Genomic DNA, 19061 nt, shown 5'->3' with positions numbered 1-19061 from the left:
TTCATCGATGGGCAACAAAATACTCTTTACTACAGAAACGTTAGGAGTCAGGCTGCTGAAATAAACCCATCATTGGCAGGCCCAATGACCAATTTAGCCCAAAATCACAAAACTGACAAAAATTTACTTTCTTCATATTTCATATCACAAAATGACAGCAGGAAGGTAATCAGGTTTTCCATGAACAATTAAAGACATAATCAAACACACTAAGCTCTAGGTTGCTGACAATGTTCAGACTGCTCTTTAAAGAGCCTGTATTGCAGGTCCACCTTTGACAGCAGCTTGGTGAGGTCCTCAAACAGGTTGGAACAGTAGAAGTCACAGTCGTAGTTGATGTAGAGCTCGGTGACAAAGCTGGGGATTCTCCAAAGCTGCACCAGCGCCTCAAGGGCCATCTCTTTCATCTCATAGGGCATCCTGATGTTCTCTGATGTGATGATGTCCATCAGCTTCTTCAGGTACATCTGAGGAGACATGGTTTGACAAATCCTCTGGTTTATTTCTAGCAGGTTTGTTATGCACAAAACTTGCTCATCCAGGGAGCATAAAGAGATATTGCATCAACCCCTTTTACAGGTTGCCTAAGTTACCTCAAGCTGGAACTTGAGATGCATCCTCATGCTCTCGAAAAGCAGGAAACAGACTCTTATCGAGGCAGCGTAGAGGTTCATACGGTCTACACTCAGCAGCTGCAATCAAGAAACATAATTCATTTGGTTTAAATCACCAACACGTCAAAGACTTTTACCGCTAAACAGGACAGCAAACACAAGACACACAACTGAAGAAAAGCTAATCAACTGACAGGCTGTATTCACCCTGACTCACCTGGAAGAGGTGTCTGCAGAGCTCGTCTTTGACCAGACCCAACAGTGACTGGTAGTTGGCGATGTGTGCAGACTCTAGCGCCACAGTCAGCAGCTGCAGGCCCATGTGCATCATGGCGTCTGTGTTGTGGCGGTCGTGGGGGTTGGTGAGGGAGATGAGGAAGCGAAAAAGCTCCCGCAGACATGGAAGACCATACGGGATGAGAGATGATCCTGCGGGGGTGGGGGTTGGTTGAGGTTTAGTTCAAAATTCTACACAACTGATTGAAATAAATTTGCTAAGAGGTTTTTTATTTTCCTTTTTTTCCCAACTGTACCTGTCCCATTACTCCACTCTGTTGACCCGCCCCCGATCGCTGCTCCACCTCCTCTGCTGATCCGGGGAGGGCTGCAGACTACCACATGCCTCCTCCGATACATGTGGAGTCACCAGCCACTTCTTTTCACCTGACAGTGAGGAGTTTCACTAGGGGGACGTAGCACGTGGGAGGATCACGCTATTCCCCCCAGTTCCCCCTCCCCTCCGAACAGGCGCCCCAACCAACCAGAGGAGGCACTAGTGCAGTGATCAGGACACATACCCACATTTGGCTTCCCACCCACAGCCACGGCCATTTGAGTCTGTAGGGACACCCGACCAAGCCGGAGGTATCCCAGGGTTTGAACCCAGGACCTTCTTGCTGTGACACGACCGCTCTAACCACTGCGCCACCATACCATCCTAAATAACTACATTTAAAGATTTTTGTTCTCATCTTTGTCTTTCAGACCAACGTAAGAGTAAAGTCAACAAATGACCCTAAACAGCAGACTGAAGAGAAAGGTTCCAAGTCCCCTTGTTCTTACCATCTTTCTGCGTGGACTGTGTGAAGCGGACACCTCGGGGGTTGACGTAGTCCATGTCATGGACAGAGGCACTGTCTGACTGCTCTGTGATAGACCCTTTGTCCTCTATAACCTCAGGTATGGACTCGACTGAGGCTGACTGAGCATGTTCCCCGTATGTGCCCTCGGACTGGATGGGAAAGCAGAGAGAGAACTTTGTCAGTTTTTTCTGAAGAACCAAGCCAAATGCAGACAGTTGTAAGAGTTGTAGAACTCTTTAGAACTCTTAAGAAAACCCCTAAAACCAGGAAATACCCTTATATAAAGAAGCCAAAACTCCTTTAAAAATACAAAATTGAAACAATTTGACCCTTACCAAAATAAGGACAGAAAAAAAATGATTACGACTGGGTCATTCTTAAATATATCGCACTTAAACACAAAAATGGAATTTGATTTCCCTCAAAACAATCAATATGCTTTAACTACCGTATTTCCCAGACTATAAGTTGCACCAGAGTGCAAGTCGCACTCAACAAAAAATGTGTTGCGAGGAAAAAAAAACATATTTAAGTCGCTTCGGTGTATAAGTCGCATTTATATGGTGTTACAGTAGTGGTGCGGTCCGGGTGATTTATTATCCATACCACCCAACCCATCATGAGAGCCAATCTGCACCCTCCGACCCGCTAAAATATGCATTAATTAACCCCCCGAACCCACCCGCAAACGTCCAAATTTAGCTCAGGCTAGCAAAGTGAGCAGTATTGCACTATTTCGTTTTTGGGCTGTATGCCCAGTATAATAGTCATCGCAAGGCATAACCTAATAGCGTCTGGGTCTACGCTACTAAATAAACAGACAAAAGTGTATTTGTCCCACAAAATTACATTACATTACATAAAAGTTGCTTTGGGATATTTTTATTTTTTAGATTTTGATATACTTTAATGATCCTCGCAGGAAAATTACGTTCTGCATGTAACCAACCCATCCTAGCTGTGTAGCTAGGAGCAGTGGGCAGCCGCCATGGGCAGCTGCCATGGGCAGCCGCCGTGCAGCGCCCGGGGACCAACTCCAGTTCGTCTTGCCATGCCTCGGTCAGGGGCACAGACAGGAGTATTAACCCTAACATGCATGTCTTTTTGATGGTGGGGGAAACCAGAGCACCCTGAGAAATCTCACCACAGACACGGGGAGAACATGCAAACTCCACACAGAGGATGACCCCCAAGATTGGACAACCCCGGGGTTCAAACCCAGGACCTTCTTGCTGTGAGGCAACAGCGCTAAACACTGGGCCACCGTGCCACCCAAAATAAAAGACAGGACCAGCCAGAAGAGTAAAAAAATCAGCAACTTATAGTCCAGGAAATACAGTACCACTGTTGAAATCAAATCTAATGCTAATCCTACCAAAATTGTAGGATGACAGAAGATCTGACTTGGTGAGAAACGATCAGAAAAAGACAACACAGTAGTGGCGGTAACTAACCCAGAAGGCAACAATAATGAATACGTTTCATTAACACTTTTTTCTAACAGAAATGAAAGGTGTTTTTACACAGAAACCCCACAATACTGCTGTAATGAAGACCCGTCTTTACGCCAGCTTAGTTTTTTACACTGAACCAAACAAAGGCAGCATGACGCTGCACCGGTGTGTGATTTTAAATATCATGCCAGCTGATGCCGGTGTTCCGGAAGCAGAGGGGGTGTGACGTGTAACACCACCGCGTCAGCTGTCCCATCCTGCCGACTGTCCCCTTTACACAGATGTCGATTCAGCTTTTGTGACTACCTCTGCTACCGGTTTAACGCCAGGACAACAATTACCCCGTCTCATGTTCATACGTTTTACACAGAACGGTGAGGCGGCTTAACAGCATGACCTTCCCACCTTGAAAAGGCGGTGTAAAAAGACTAATTCTGAATTTCCTTCAATAAACAGTACGGCAACATCCAAAATACACAGGCAACTTAAATGTCCCGTTTTACCTTCTAAAAGCACTTTCATGAGGGTTGTTAATCATCTGAGTCTCATGGCTCCTACCTGTGCATCCAACCTGCCAGGCTCCATCCCTGGTGTGGTGGCAGCCGAGCTGTTCTGCTCCAGGTCAGTCAGGTCTTCACTGGAGGTGGCCTTGGAACAAGCATCCAGACCACTATCTGTGGTAGCGGGGCTGGAGATGGAGGAGCCAGCGCTGTCTGATGCATGTATGCTGGAGGCGGAGCCTGGCTCTATGAACGGTACTCCACCTGGTCAGACAAAGATGGCAGTTGTCCCACTTTAAAATCACAGTAGCTGGAAAAAAAACCCTTCCTTTTTTAATTCAGTGTGCCACTTTCTAATTCTCCGAACATCCCAATCTTGGGACGCTTAATCAGAGAAGGAGCAACTGAAAAGAATGACTGCTATATTCCTCTACATCAGGGGTCGGCAACCTTTTGGACGTCCTGTGCCACTTTACAAAGTAAAAAAAAAAAAAATCACAGACCCGAGTGCCACTTCATTTTCATAGTGTATTTATCTATTTATTTATTTGCTGCTGCTGCTTGTCTCCCCGTCTAGATTCCGCAGGCCAAAAGATCTGCGCTCTACATAGACGTGGCCCGCACACATGCACATAATTATTTGTGCAAATGTATGAAAATTACTAGGGCACAAAAGAAAATTAATTTAATCTTACCGATTTAGCGCAACCCTTGTGTGTCTTAATAGACATAGACTGTGGTTTACATCCATACTCTGTGTTCCAGAGCTACGCTGAACAGCGACGCAGCTTTCGGTGCAGGAGTTTGCTGGTGTCTTACGGTTTCAGCATGTCTGTGCTGCGTCTCTCTACAGTTCTCACAGAAACGGGAGTTTCTTTGGTCCTGTTGATGATCGTGTCTTTTTTTGGAAACCCATCAAATATGACCCGCGACCTGCTGAGCAACGCCTCCTTTACATTCTCTCCATTGGAGAATGGCTTCCCGTGTTAAGCACTGCACTGTACAACTTTACAGATGCCCTCTGTAGCTTGGTTATAACTGCCCACTGTAGCTCGGTTATAGCCGCACTCAGTAGTTCGGTTATAGTGGCACTCAGTAGCTCGGTTATAGCTGCCTTCTGTAGCTCGGTTATAGCTGCCTTCTGTAGCTCGGTTATAGCTGCCCTCTGTAGCTCGCCCTCTATAGCTCAGTTATAGCTGCCCTCTGTAGCTCGGTTATAGCTGCCCTCTGTAGCTTGGTTATAGCTGCCCTCAGTAGCTCGGTTTATAGCCGCCCTCGGTAGCTCGGTTATAGCTGCCCTCTGTAGTTCGGTTATAGCCGCCCTCTGTAGCATGGTTATAGCCGCCCTCTGTAGCATGGTTATAGCCGCCCTCTGTAGCTTGGTTTTGGCAGGACATCGGGTTGTAAACACGCTGCTTTGCTTCCCATACTGGGCCGCTGCCCTCTGGGTTGATTCAGCTTCATCAGCCTTATCTTTGACATTTTTCTCCTGCCTTGTTTCAAAATGATGGTTTACACGTGACATTTTCACAGCAGAGTGCACACAGCTCGTTCCTTTCATGAAATAAATTCAACTTCGTTTGTCCAAGACGGCTGAAAGAGGCGAATATTAGACAATACTGCTTCTAACATAGTCAGTTGTGCTTGACATAAATCAAAACAGAAAGCCAGCTAGTGGGCATCTGGGTAGCATAGCAGTCTATTACGATCGCCAGTTCGAATCCCCCTGTTACCTCCGGCTTGGTCGGGCATCCCTACAGTCACAATTAGCCGTGTCTGTGGGTGGGAAGTGGATGTGGGTATGTGTCCTGGTCACTGCACTAGTGCCTCCTCCGGTCAGTCCGAGTGCCTGTTCAGGGGGAAGGGGGAACTGGGGGGAATAGTGTGATCCTCCACACGCTACATCCCCCTGGTGAAACTCCTCACTGTCAGGTGAAAAGAAGCGGCTGGTGACTCCACATGTATCGGAGGAGACATGTGGTAGTCTGCAGCCCTCCCCGGATTGGCAAAGGGGGTGGAGCAGCGACCAGGACGGCTCGGAAGAGAAGGGTAATTGGCCAAGTACAATTGGGGAGAAAAGGGGGGGGGTCCACAAATAAGAAAGAAAGAAAGAAAGCTAGCTAGCTATGCTACGTTGTCACTAACGCTGTAATACTGCACTCGTGGGCAGATCAGAGGGAGGAGGGGAACGTTAGGCCATGTCAACTGTGTGCGCTCTCTTGCCATCAAAAACAATGGTGTATTTTGAGACTAATTAATTATTTCAGTATTATTTTAAAAAGAATTGCTTGTTTAGTTCACCATTAGGTTATATTTTATATGAGAAATACTTTATAAAAAAAAAGTATAAACAAATATTCTTATTGAATTGCTCCGCATGCCCATGTTAATGGCCTAGCGTTTCACCATGGGCACAGGTGCCATAGGTTGCCGACCCCTGATCTACATGGTCACACCCTACAATCATTTGGAGAATTAATCTGTTCCTTTTTCATAGTCCTTAAGTCTTGTATCTTCAACTACACAACAGTTAAGTAGTCTGTGAAAGCAACACTCTGCACACATAATGGATGAATGGACAACGACAGAGCTGAGCTGTCTGACCCCGGCTGAGTGGATAATCAAGTCTTAACAACTACAGTTGCCCCTCTGCTATCGTGGATAATAGCAGTCACAGAACCAAATATAATCCCAATTCAAAGTCATGGTTTTTAGACACAGCACTGGTGAGTTCACTGTAACAACCAAGCTCTCTTAAGTAAAACACTTCATGGAACGAAAAACATGAAAAAACACAAAACAGATAATTCTTGAACCAAATGTCAATTTCTAGTACAGTATAAAATAGAGTGATTTGTGTTTGTGTGCGCGCACGTGTGCGTGAGTGCGTATGTGTGTCTTCTCCGTAGACTGTCACCTTGTCATGCTGGAGAAGTTTGCATCTTCCTGTGATCCCGAGACCAATGTCGTCTGGAGCTATGCTATGCTCCTGGTAGGGTCACCCATGGCGGTAAGGTCAAGGGGGAGGTCCCTGACAAAGAGCAATCCAACCAAGACCTCCACACTGGAACAGGTGGAGGATGATGGCTGAATTTAGGGAACCATCAAAACGGTTGGGAAGGCGTATGAAGGCTGCAGCAGAAATGGGCCCCTAGTCATCTTGGACTCCATGCCACTGAATCCTGACCCAGATCTGTCAAGGACCATGTGGTAGCTGTCTGTGCACCAGTCTCCCCATGTTAAACAAAGTCACACACAGGCGTCTTCCATAAAGTGAATCCATCCTTACATCCCAGATTAAGTCCTATGGCGACCGGCAAGTAGCGACGGGGGCAGGATTGTGAGATCTGGAAGCCCCTAGTCGTGAGCAAGCACATCAGGTGGAGTGTGCTAGAGTCACTCGCTGAGCTCTTGGAATGAGGTAGCAAGAGCCCTTCGGTATCTGCACCCATGACTGAGCAGCCCTCTTTAGGATCCACTCTGTTCACCCCACCTGGGGAAGGGGCTAGAAAAGGCACCCTAAAAATAGCCTGCCTCAAACCTCCTAACTGGATTACTGAGTCCAGAGGGATCAACACATGTCAGAAACACTGAAATGTCCACACACCGATTGATAGTGCAACCAGTGACGGACTGGAGAGGAGAACCATGATCATCGCTAGAAAACTGAAGAGATGCCGCCGGATTGACATAGCTGCACTTTCTGAAACCCGACAGGAAAAGGAAAAGCTGCTGATGAGCCCAGGATCCATGGTGTTGGATTTGCCACCAAGAACCAGATCATCAGCCACCTGTCTGAATTTCCTGTGGGGATCAGTGAGTGTCTCATGACCATCCACCTGATGCTTGCCAAAAACCAGATGGCAACAGTTGTGAGTGCCTATGCCCCTAATTTAGACCCTGAAGAGGAAGTAAGAGATATTCTATGCCTGCTTAGAGGAGACACTATCAAGAATCCCCAAGGAGGTTAAGATTATTCTCCTAGGAGAATTCAACGCCAGGGTCAGCCGGGATCAACACCTCTGGAAGGGCACTATAGGAAAGGAAGGCATCAGGAGCATAAACTCCAGTGGAGTTCTGCTTCTTGGCAAATGTACTCAGTATGACCTCACCATCACTAACACTGTTTCACCAGAGAAACCAAGTTAAGGCATCTTGGAGGCACCCTCGCTCTAATCATTGGCATCTCCTTGACTATGTCATTGTACGAACCAGAAACCGCCATGATGTGACCATCACGAGGGCCATGATCGATGCAGATGACTGCTGGACAGATCATCACTTCATCCACTCCACAATGTCCATCAAACTCAAGAGGAAAAGGAGGGTTCAAATGAAGCAGATCCGACCAAGACTGAACCTTGAAAGCCTGAATGAAACTGCCATCCAGCAGAGACCTCAGAATCAGAATCAGAATACTTTATTCATCCCCGAGGGGAAATTGGGTTCTATTACAGACACTCGCGCTCTAATAACTAAAAACTAACAAGATACAAGATAAGAAAATAGAAACAAATAGAAATAAAAGATAAATAAGAAATAGAAATAAGAACAAAATATATCAACAAGCATGGTGCACATAACACCCTATCTATACTGCACTACCGCAGCACACAACAAGCACAAACAAAACTCGACAGGACCAGTCCAATGACCATTAACTCAGAGTGTCTGACAGTCTGAGTCTGAGGGAGGAGTTGTAAAGTTTGATGGCCACAGGCAGGAATGACCTCCTGTGGCGCTCTGTGGTGCTTTTCGGCAGAATGAGTCTATCACTAAAAGTACTCCTGTGCCCAACCAGCATGTCATGGAGTGGGTGGGAGACATTGTCCATGATGGCACGTAATTTCAACAGTGTCCTTCTCTCAGAAACTGCCGCCAGAGAATCCAGTTCCACCCCCACAACATCATCAGCCCTGCGGATCATTTTATTAAGCCTGTTTGCATCCGATACCCTCAACCTGCTGCCCCAACACACAACGGCAAACAGGAGAGCACTGGTCACCACAGACTCATACCACATCCTGAGCATTGTCTGGCAGATGTCGAAGGACCTCAGCCTCCCCAAAAAGTGGAGACGGCTCTGTCCCTTATTGTAGAGGCATCAGTGTTCTTAGCCCAGTCCAGTTTATTGTCTATATACACCCCCAGGTACTTGCAGTACTCCACAGTGCCCACACTGACCCCTTGGATGGAGACAGGGATCACTGGTGTCATGTCCCTCCTCAGATCAACAACCAGCTCCTTTGTCTTAGTCACGCTGAGCTGCAGGTTGTTCTGCTCACACCACGTGACAAAGTTTCCCACCACAGCCCTGTAGTCAGCCTCCTTGCCCTTACTGATGCATCCGACTATAGCAAAGTCATCAGAGAACTTCTGAAGATGGCAGGACTCTGTGTGGTAGCTGAAGCTGTGGTGTAGAGGGTGAAAAGGAAGGGAGACAGTACTGTCCCCTGTGGAGCCCCAGTGTCAGGCCTCTCATGGGGAAACCCTCCAACAAGAATATCCTGATGACATTGAGAAGCACTGGAGCTTGCTCAAATCTACCATCCTAAACACCTGCAACACCACCCTTGGGTACAAGTCCAGAAAACATCAGGATGGGTTTGATGAGAATGACACAGACATAGAACAGCTCATCTCCAAGAAAAGGAAAGCCTTTCATGCCAGGCAAAATTATGTAACCTGCAAGGCTCGCTCTAGAGCCAAGGCGGACGTCCAGAGACAGGGGAGGGAGCTTAAGAACTCTTTGTGGACAGAAAAGGCTCTGAAAATCCAGTGACTGGCAGACTCAGGTGACACCAGAGGATTTTTCAGCGCTACTAAGGCCGTCTATGGTTCAAGCAACCGCAGCTTAAACCCCCTGTGTTCAAAGGATGGGCAGGAGCTGCTGGAGGATGAGTCCATTAATGCCCAATGAAAGGAGCATTTCCAGGAAACCAACAGCAACAACACAGCTGAACCAGTTATTGCCAGCCACATTCCCCAGAGTCCCATCAGAGAAGACATTGGGGAACCCCCCCACCATGACAGAGGTTCAAGATGCCATCAGGAGCCTTAAGAACGAACAAGGCCAATGTTGTCCAGATGGGGTCCCAGCTGAGATATTAAAGGAAGGTGGACCAGAGCTCCTGTACCACACCCACGTCCTTCTCCTCAAGGTCTGGGAAAAAGAAGAACTTCCCTCAGAGCTCAGGTATGCTATAATAGTGGCCATATTCAAGAGAGGGACGAGGCAAAATGTGGAAACTACAGGGGCAAACTAAAGGAAGGTCAGCAAGCTCCCCATTGGCAAAATAAGCATTTCAAGGACAATATCAACATCAGTCTGAAGAAATTCCACATCACATTGAGCATCTGGGAACACACTGCATTGGATAGGCGCTCCTGGAAGAAATCAGTGCCGGAAGGAGCTGCACGTCATGAAATGGAACTCCACTGTGCCGCACAGAAAAAGTGACAGTACCACAAGGAGAGAGAGAGAAAAAGGCTCAACCACCACCACTTTCCCCTGTCCATACTGCACCACAGTATGCAGATCACAGATCGGCCTCTACAGCCATCTGAAAATCCATAAGTCGACAATCCAACGGAGCAGACAGTCATACTCGTTTGAGTGACCGCCAACGATGATGATGGTGGTGTGTGTGTCTAACCTGATAGGTTGTTGTTGCTCAAGGTGGTGGATTGGGCCGGATCCATTTGACCCGAAGGGCTTCTCACCATGTGCCGTGGTGGCCTTGGTGAGCGTTTCTGCTTCTTCCATTTAGATGACTCATTCATCCCACCCGCACGCATCTTCAGCTGGAGCCACAGAGACAAAAAAAAAAAAAAGAAAAAAAGAAAAACAGGGTACACTGAGTGGGGGTTACCCCCTAGGACCTTATGGAATAATTGTGTTGTTGGGTCAGCGTCACTCAACAACGTTCTTAATGACACTATCCACAGCATAAAACATTCCACACATGCAGTACACAGCAAAGTCAGCCTTTGTTGGTTCTTCTCACGATTAGGGATGTGGGGGAGGGTGGGGGTTGTTGCTTTAAACTCAATTACAATTTTGCCCCATGCATCCCATTTTTATACATAGTAATTGTAAACCCTAGATATGTCATATCCGAAAGATGGAATCAAAACAGCTACAGCAGCAAACTGTATGTGGCCAACTTGAGACTACACATGAAAGGCTTGTGTGACATGATAACTACTCCATCTACCTGAGGTCAGAGTACAGAGAAGGTGGAGGTTAGTAGAAAAAGGATAAGAGGGAGGGAGGAAAGGTTCTGGAGAGGGAGAGGAAGGGAGGAGGAGAGTTAATTCTCCAACCTGATTGACTGAATTCATCTTCCTTACCTGCACTCGTTTGTTTTTCCACAAGATATTGTAAGCCTCAGGAGAGAAGGGGGAGTGGGCGGGTGCCCATGATTAGTGATGGGCAATAATGTCAGCAGTGGTATGTACAGACCACACACTCCAACACACACTGATGCAATGATGCGGGGCTGGGGTGGCAGGGTTAAATAGGGTACCATGCACTAGGATGGCCTTGTTTGGAGAAGGGTGATGGGTGAGTTGGTGATGGGGGGCGCAAAGAGACAGGCAGAGGCTCATGACCACTGGGGAAATAATAAAGGAGGGCCAGACAAATCAGACACAACAAAACTTAAGACTGAAGCAGCAGCCTCAGGCTGAAGCTCTTGGTCAGCTGTGAGAATCACTGCTGCTGCGGTAATGTACTGTTAAAGTGATGAATCTGAAGCTTTACTCTCAATCTAAGATCCAAGGGCTGACCAGGGAAGTCAGGTCATCGGGTAATCACAGCCATGACATGCAAGAATGTTGTATGAAAGAGAACAACAACTACATCTGGTACCTCATTTGACTCGGGCTCTAAAGCTACTCACTCTTCAGTATGTCTCTTTTCATTGTGCAGATAACGTAAAATCTGTGGCTATGTGAAATGTAGAGACGTATTTATAAAAAGAAGAATATAGTTAAGACTATAACCATGTTAACAGGTCTGGCATCTTTTACCATCTTATTAAGTATTCATTTCATGTCAGAAACAGGATTTCTAACAATTGAATATTACAAATGTTCTAAACTGAGGCACAGCCCCCAAGCAAAGTGCTGACAGTTTACTAGTTTACCAATAGCCCAACGCATCCTCATGCACAACCCTGCAGAAAGCCATGCTAACCCTGTCTACGTCAGTGCACCAGCAGCGAGCTGATCAGCAGCCGTGTCCTACTCAGTACCCTTTCTAGGCCATTCTGACTGACGTTTTTAGGCTGCTCTGCACAAGTAAGATCCTGAGAGTCCAGGACAAATGAAGGCATCTGTGGGGAGGAAAACAAGCAGACGTGCAACGTGAACATGGAAACTCAAGGACACAAGACTTTAAAAAAGGCAGGACTCAAATGGAGGAGAGAGGGGCCAGTCTGGAGAGGGCTTTGCCGTCAGGATAGGTGGTAGGAGAAAGCCACATGCCTGTTTACGGTACATAACATGAAGACTAAAGGAGACATGATGACTCTTCCTGTTCAATCTAAGAAATTAAAGAAATTGGCTATCTTAATATTTTAAGATACTGCAAAGCAACAGAAGGTATTTCATGTAACATTCAGGCGATCGTTTCCCAGAAAACCTTGGAACTGATATGGGCTTTCAACAGCACAATGGGGATGAGAGAAAGTATGGACAAAGAAGAAATGGGAGAGGAGGGTGAGAGCAAGCAGTCGAGAAAAAAAAAAACATTCATTTTACATCTCACTCTTTTTACCTTCTTCATGTTGGTCCCCACTAAACTCTTGGCCTCCTCTTTGAACTGAGGTAGTCTGAGGAGAGGAGAGAACACCACAATTTAGCTTTGACTAAGGATGCACCATACTGAATTTGTTTGCCAACATCCATTCATTCATTCATCCATTCATTCACTCATTCATCATCAGCCTCTTCTCCAGAGTCGGGTCACGGTGGCAGCAAGCTAAGTAGGGCACTCCAGACGTCCCTCTCCCCAGCAACGCCCTCCAGCTCCTCCTGGGGGATCCCAAGGTGTTCCCAGGCCAGATTGGACATGTAGTCCCTCCAGCGAGTTCTGGGTCTACCCCGGGGTCTCCTCCCAGTTGGCTGTGCCCGGTAAACCTCCAAAGGAAGGCGCCCAGGGAGGCATCCTAATCAGATGCCCGAACCACCTCAACTGGCTCCTTTTGACGTGAAGGAGCAGTGGCTCTACTCCAAGCTCCCTCCGGATGACCGAGCTCCTCACCCTATCTCTAAGGCTGAGCCCAGACACCCTACGGAGGAAATCCATTTCAGCCGCTTGTATCCGCGATCTCACCCTTTCAGTCACTATTGGTAACTGCCAATATCCAACAACCGATAATTTTCCATGGTCCTTTCAGCTAATACCAAAACCAAATGTTTTTGTTTCATTGCAAACCCGTGTGTCTCGGTTTCCATCAGAGGAGGTGACATGTTATCATTCTAACTGTGGTGCTTGGTGCAGACCTCTAAAACACACTACACTGCTTTCTTCATACCTCTCCTGTTTATTACTCAACTCTTTTCAAACCTCTGCATTCTTTGAATGAGATAAGCACAAACCACTTCAACTTAAATGGAGAAAACATGGTCACATTTACTTTGGCATAGCACCTTCACTCTTACGAGAGGTTGATCCTTAAAGCGTCTATGAAAAATGTGACATTAACACCGTCACCAAGTAAAAACTATCTTGTAAATGTCAAAAGACAAACTTCTACTCCCTTCAATCATCACACAAAGTTCTTAGAAACTCACATAAAGTTAGATACTAGCTTTATCCATTCAGAATATAGCAGTAATTGTCACATTAAAACAGAAATAGCCCACACTGTGTCCGGGTGGCGTAGCGGTCTATTCTGTTGCCTACCAACACGGGGATCGGTGGTTCGAATCCCCCTGTTACCTCCGGCTTGGTCAGGTGTCCCTACAGACACAATTGGCCGTGTCTGTGGGTGGGAAGCCGGATGTGGGTATGTGTTCTGGTCACTGCACTAGCGCCTCCTCTGGTCGGTCAGGGCACCTGTTCAGGGGGGAGGGGGAACTGGGGGGAATAGCGTGATCCTCCCACACGCTATGTCCCCTTGGTGAAAGTCCTCACTGTCAGGTGAAAAGAAGCGGCTGTTTGAGCTTCACCTACAACATGCATTTATGCTTGGGATGCCTTTCCACATAGAGACCAGCCAAATATGTAAATATACAGTCAATTTTCATCCAGTCCCAAAGGCAGCAGTGCAGCATGAGGCTATATATTGATGCAAAACCTGAAACTAGATCTATTTCTTCCCAGGATCTGTAGACCAAGAGAGAACAAGCAGCCGTCACACATTCTTCTTCATCCAAAAAATGAGGAGGAGGAGGAGGAGGAGGAGGAGCAGAGAAACGTCAGAGAAAACAAAATATGTGAGGTCCTAAGCTGCCAGAGGCAATATAGCGGTGGGAACGTCGGCAGCCTCAACCTGAGCCATAAATAAACCTCCGCCGGGCTTATTGAGATGAGCACGCCGGCCCCCGTTTCCAACTCGCCATACAACGTCTGCTTAACAGCCACTAAGTTTCTGTAGACACACAGGAAAATGAGATGTCACTTACCCGTCTCTCTCTCTCTCTCTCTCTCTCGCTCACACACACACACACACACACACACACACACACACACACACACACACACACACACACACACACACACACACACAGCGGGTCCCCCTGACATTAACTCTGAATTAATAGAGTGTTGTCTTGCTAGCGCGATTATTGGATGATCTGTGGGTCCAACAGATTAACATGCTTAATACTTTGAGCAGGCAATCTAAGCCTCCTTCTGGGGAGCCCAGGAGAGCCGCGGCTCATTATGTGGTGATGGAGGGGGTGGGGGGCACCCAGACCGTCTCACATCTCTATTATCCTGGAGCCGTGGACAAGTGGGGGGCTGAGGTTGGACATGCACAAAATGAGGTGTGTGTGTGTGTGTGTGTGTGTGTGTGTGTGTGTGTGTGTGTGTGTGTGTGTGTGTGTGTGAGAGAGAGTGCTTCTTGCATGCCTTAGAGACCAGTGCTAGAGGAGCGTCGTAAAAAGCAGTACTAAATTTACATCTCCTGTTCACGAGCAGGGATGCCTTCTTTTATGACGGCAGCTGCCATACTTTTCTACTTCCAAGTGTGTGCGGTCAAACCTCACCAAAAGTCATGATAACAAGGTGTCAAACCAGCAGTCCTGACAATAGTGAGGAGGGGCCTCCAATGAGCTCGTCAAAATTAACACGCCGCTCCGCGAGGGCAAGATTAGCGCAGTGCTTTCCAACAGATCTTGCATCAAATAGCATTGTGTGAGACGGGCGTTCGTCTCAGAAAGTCAGCGACCTGCACCTTTATTTTATCTCCGGCTGTTTGTTTGGCATGTGCTCCCTCACATTCAGATGAGGAGACGCTCCTCTCGACTGTGGCTGATTTTTGATCAGTTCTGTCCTGGAGTGATGGCTGTGCTGACTGTGTGTGTGTGTGTGTGGGTGTGTGCGCGCGTTGGTGCGTGTGCGTGTGTGTGTATACTATTCAGTATTTATGGGGCTGTCAAAGCAGAGACCGGACTTATCTGTATGCAGATCATACAGTCTGAGGACTCAATTGGCTCATCCCCTTGTCTGTAGCTGGATGTGCCTAGCACACTGAAGCAGTTGGGAGACGGGGGGGGGGGGCTCTTGATGCTAAATGCCAACAGGAAATCATGTTATGGCATGAGTGAAGCAGTGGCCTATTGAACTTTTGCACGGCACATTAAATGCATGGTCTTGTGGCAGTGATGACACATTAGAGACAGCTCTATGCAGAAAACACAAAACCAGCCGTCCATACAGGATGAGATAATGACATGGCTGCTGGGGTTGTCCTGCTACAGCTGTCAGCTGAGATGTATGGTTAAGGCATCTGGGTGGCGTGGCGGTCTATTCTGTCACCTACCAACATGGGGATCGGCGACTCGAATCCCCGTGTTACATCCGGCTTGGTTGGGCGTCCCTACAGACACAGTTGGCCGTGTCTGCGGGTGGGAAGCAGATGTGGGTGTGTGTCCTGGTCGCTGCACTAGCGCCTGCTCTGGCCAGTCGGGGCGCCTGTTTGGGGGGGAGGGGGAGCTGGGGGGAATAGCGTGATCCTCCCACGCGCTACGTCCCCCTGGTGAAACTCCTCACTGTCAGGTGAAAAGAAGTGGCTGGTGACTCCACATGTATGGGAGGAGGCGTGTGGTAGTCTGCAGCCCTCCCCGGATCAGCAGAGGGGGTGGAGCAGTGACCGGGACGGCTCAGAAGAGTGGAGTAATTGGCCAGATATAATTGGGGGGGGGGGTGTAAGGGTAGAGACTTGAACCTACTCTGCAGTTTCTTTCTCTTATTCTTGTCAGTAACTGGGGAAAACCTGGCTTTCATTTCAATTCAACTCAACTTTATTGGCATTGTCGACTGTACAAGCACCAACACAAGGAGAAGAGATCTGTGAGCTCCCAGAATGTGCTACAAGCTAAAAACTAAACTCCAGAAGACTAAAAACTCAATTATAAATACTACAATAAATATGATGTGTCTAACTATACAAAAAGAACTGTATTGTTTCTTTTAGCAGCATTTAGTCAACTGACTAGGATTTGTAGGGTTGCCCCCCCCCTTTTCTCCCCAATTGTATCCAGTCAATTACCCACTCTTCCGAGCCGTCCCGGTCTCTGCTCCACCCCCTCTGCTGATCCGGGGAGGGCTTCAGACTACCACATGTCTCCTTCGATACATGTGGAGTCACCAGCTACTTCTTTTCACCTGACAGTGAGGAGTTTCACCAGGGGGACGTAGCGCATGGGAGGATCACGCTACTCCCCCCCAGTTCCCCCTCCCCCCTGAACAGGCACCCCAACCGACCAGAGGAGGCGCTAGTGCAGTGACCAGGACATATACCCATGTGGCTTCCCACTCACAGACACGGCCAATTGTGTCTGTAGGACACCTGACCATGCCGGAGGTAACACGGGGATTCGATCCGGCAACCCCGTTTTGGCAGGCAACGGAATAGACCACCATGCTACCCGGACAGCCAGCATTTGTAGGGTTTGATTACGCCACTTGACTCCCCAAACAAAACAGTCCATAAATGCGTGTAAAACTCAACATGGCAGTGGAGGCTGAACACACACAAACACACACACACACACACACACTTTCGCACTTGACTCACACCCTCCTTAGCCTAATTTACCTGGAGAACAGTAGCTGTACCATGTCGACGAGTGTGTGCTCTGCCGATTTCCTCAGGAGCTCTGCACAAAGGTAGAGTTCAGAATAAAAGCAAAACACAAAATAAACTGGTCAGGTGTCATTACATAACACTCAGGAGAGACCGAGAGAGACAGGAGACAACCAACAGGGAAAAACCCAGGGAGAGGAAAGAGGAAGCAAAGAGAAAAAGAAGACCCACCTGTGCTTGACTAGGCAGGCTTAGAGAAGTCTTATTAAGGAACAGCTAAGAGACCAGGAACAGCTAGGAGATGAGGGACAAACCAAGCTGCAGGCAAGTGTGCATAGAGCTGGAAGCCTGAATGACTTTGTGAGTTTGGAATTGGACAGTAATGGGTCTAACTTATTAATAGATCCTATATGCCTTATAGGGTTTCCAAGACTATAAGAATACTACAAACAGCAGGACCACAGGATGTATGTGTAAATATGACTAGGGCTGCAGCTAACAACTATTTTGATAATGGATTAATTTGTCGATTATTTTCTTTGATTAAGATTCAAGAGTTTTATTTGTCACGTACACACAACTACAAGTCCCGAGTGCAGTGAAATTAAAAAAGGTACTAACTCCAAGATGTGCAAACAACAAAGTAATTAATTAATCAATGAATCAGATAAAAACCACAATTAATCAATGAATCAGATAAAAAAAACACAAAAACAGATTTTTTTCTATCATTTTATTCATCTCATCTTATCTTCAGCCGCTTCTCCGGGGTCGGGCCGTGGTGTTAGCAAGCTAAGTAGGGCACTCCAGAAGTCCCTCTCCCCAGCAACGCCCTCCAGCTCCTCCTGGGGGATCCCAAGGTGTTCCCAGGCCAGAATGGACATGTAGTCCTTCCAGCGAGTTCTGGGTCTACCCCAGAGTCTCCTCCCAGTTGGATGTGCCTGGAAAACCTCCAAAGGAAGGTGCCCAGGGAGGCATCCTAATCAGATGTCCGAACCACCTCAACTGGCTCCTTTCAATGCCAACGAGCAGCGGCTCTACTCCGAGCTTCTTCCGGATGTCCGAGCTCCTCACCCTATCTCTAAGGCTGAGCCCAGACACCCTACGGAGGAAACTCATTTCAGCCGCTTGTATCCGCGATCTCACCCTTTCAGTCACTACCCAAAGCTCATGACCATAGGTGAGGGTTGGAACGAAGATTGACTGGTAAATTGAGAGCTTTGTCTTCTGGCTCAGCTCCCTCTTCACCACAACGGTCCGGTACAACGTCCGCATTACTGCTGCTACTACACCAATCCGCCTGTCAATCTCCTGCTCCATGCTACCCTCATTCATGAACAAGATCCTGAAATAATTGAACTCCTTCACTTGAGGCAACAACTCATCCCCAACCCGGAGGGAGCAATCCACCATTTTCCGGTAAAGAACTTAGCCTCAGACTTGGAGGTGCTGACTCTCATCCCGGCCATTTCACACTCAGCTGCAAACCGCCCCTGTGCACACTGGAGGTCACGTTCTGATGAAGCCAACAAAACCACATCATCTGCGAAGAGCAGAGATGCAATTCTGAGGTTCCCAAAACGGACACACTCCTCATCTTGGCTGCGCCTTGAGATCCTGTCCATGAATATCACAAACAGAATCGGAGACAAGGGACAACCTTGGCAGAGTCAGACACCCACCGAAAATGTGTTTGACTTTGTGCAGAGAATACGGACACAGTTCTCACTTCGGTTATACAAGGTCTGGATGGCTTGTAGCGACTACTCCAGCACCCCATACTCCCGCAATACCCCCCACAGAGTGCCCAGGGGTACACGGTCGTAAGCCTTCTCAAAGTCCACAAAACACATGTAGACTGGCTGGTCAAACTCCCATGCCTCCCTAAGCACTTCTACAAGGGTAAAGAGTTGGTCCATTGTTCCATGGCCAGGATGGAATCCGTATTGTTACTCCTGGATCTGAGCTTTGACAATCGGTCGGTGCCTCCTTTCCAGCACCCTAGAGTACACTTTCCCAGGGAGGCTGAGCAGTGTTATGCCCTGATAATTGGAGCACACCCTCCAGTCCCCTCCAGACCCCGTGGACCCACCACCCACAGAGATGAGCATTTGGGTAGGGTGCATTGCAGGCCGGGCAGCAGGCAAAG

The 19061-nt window shown here is 47.7% G+C and overlaps 1 protein-coding gene across 1 annotated transcript in view; it reads right to left on the bottom strand.

Moving 5' to 3' along the window:
• gbf1 (golgi brefeldin A resistant guanine nucleotide exchange factor 1) overlaps positions 1–19061 on the bottom strand; it is a 164250-nt gene that overhangs the window by 60164 nt on the left and 85025 nt on the right. Inside the window, exons 7-14 of the mRNA XM_056291582.1 lie at positions 16925–16985; positions 12433–12487; positions 10307–10454; positions 3709–3914; positions 1677–1845; positions 832–1043; positions 594–692; positions 273–467 (exon numbers count right to left, since the gene is read on the bottom strand). Coding sequence (XP_056147557.1) covers positions 273–467; positions 594–692; positions 832–1043; positions 1677–1845; positions 3709–3914; positions 10307–10454; positions 12433–12487; positions 16925–16985 — 1145 coding nt within the window. The remainder of the gene's footprint in view (positions 1–272; positions 468–593; positions 693–831; positions 1044–1676; positions 1846–3708; positions 3915–10306; positions 10455–12432; positions 12488–16924; positions 16986–19061) is intronic.

This window comes from Lampris incognitus, chromosome 13 (genome assembly GCF_029633865.1).
Source record: "Lampris incognitus isolate fLamInc1 chromosome 13, fLamInc1.hap2, whole genome shotgun sequence".
Taxonomy (NCBI): Eukaryota; Metazoa; Chordata; class Actinopteri; order Lampriformes; family Lampridae; genus Lampris; species Lampris incognitus.
This window is presented reverse-complemented; position numbering and strand designations above follow the sequence as displayed.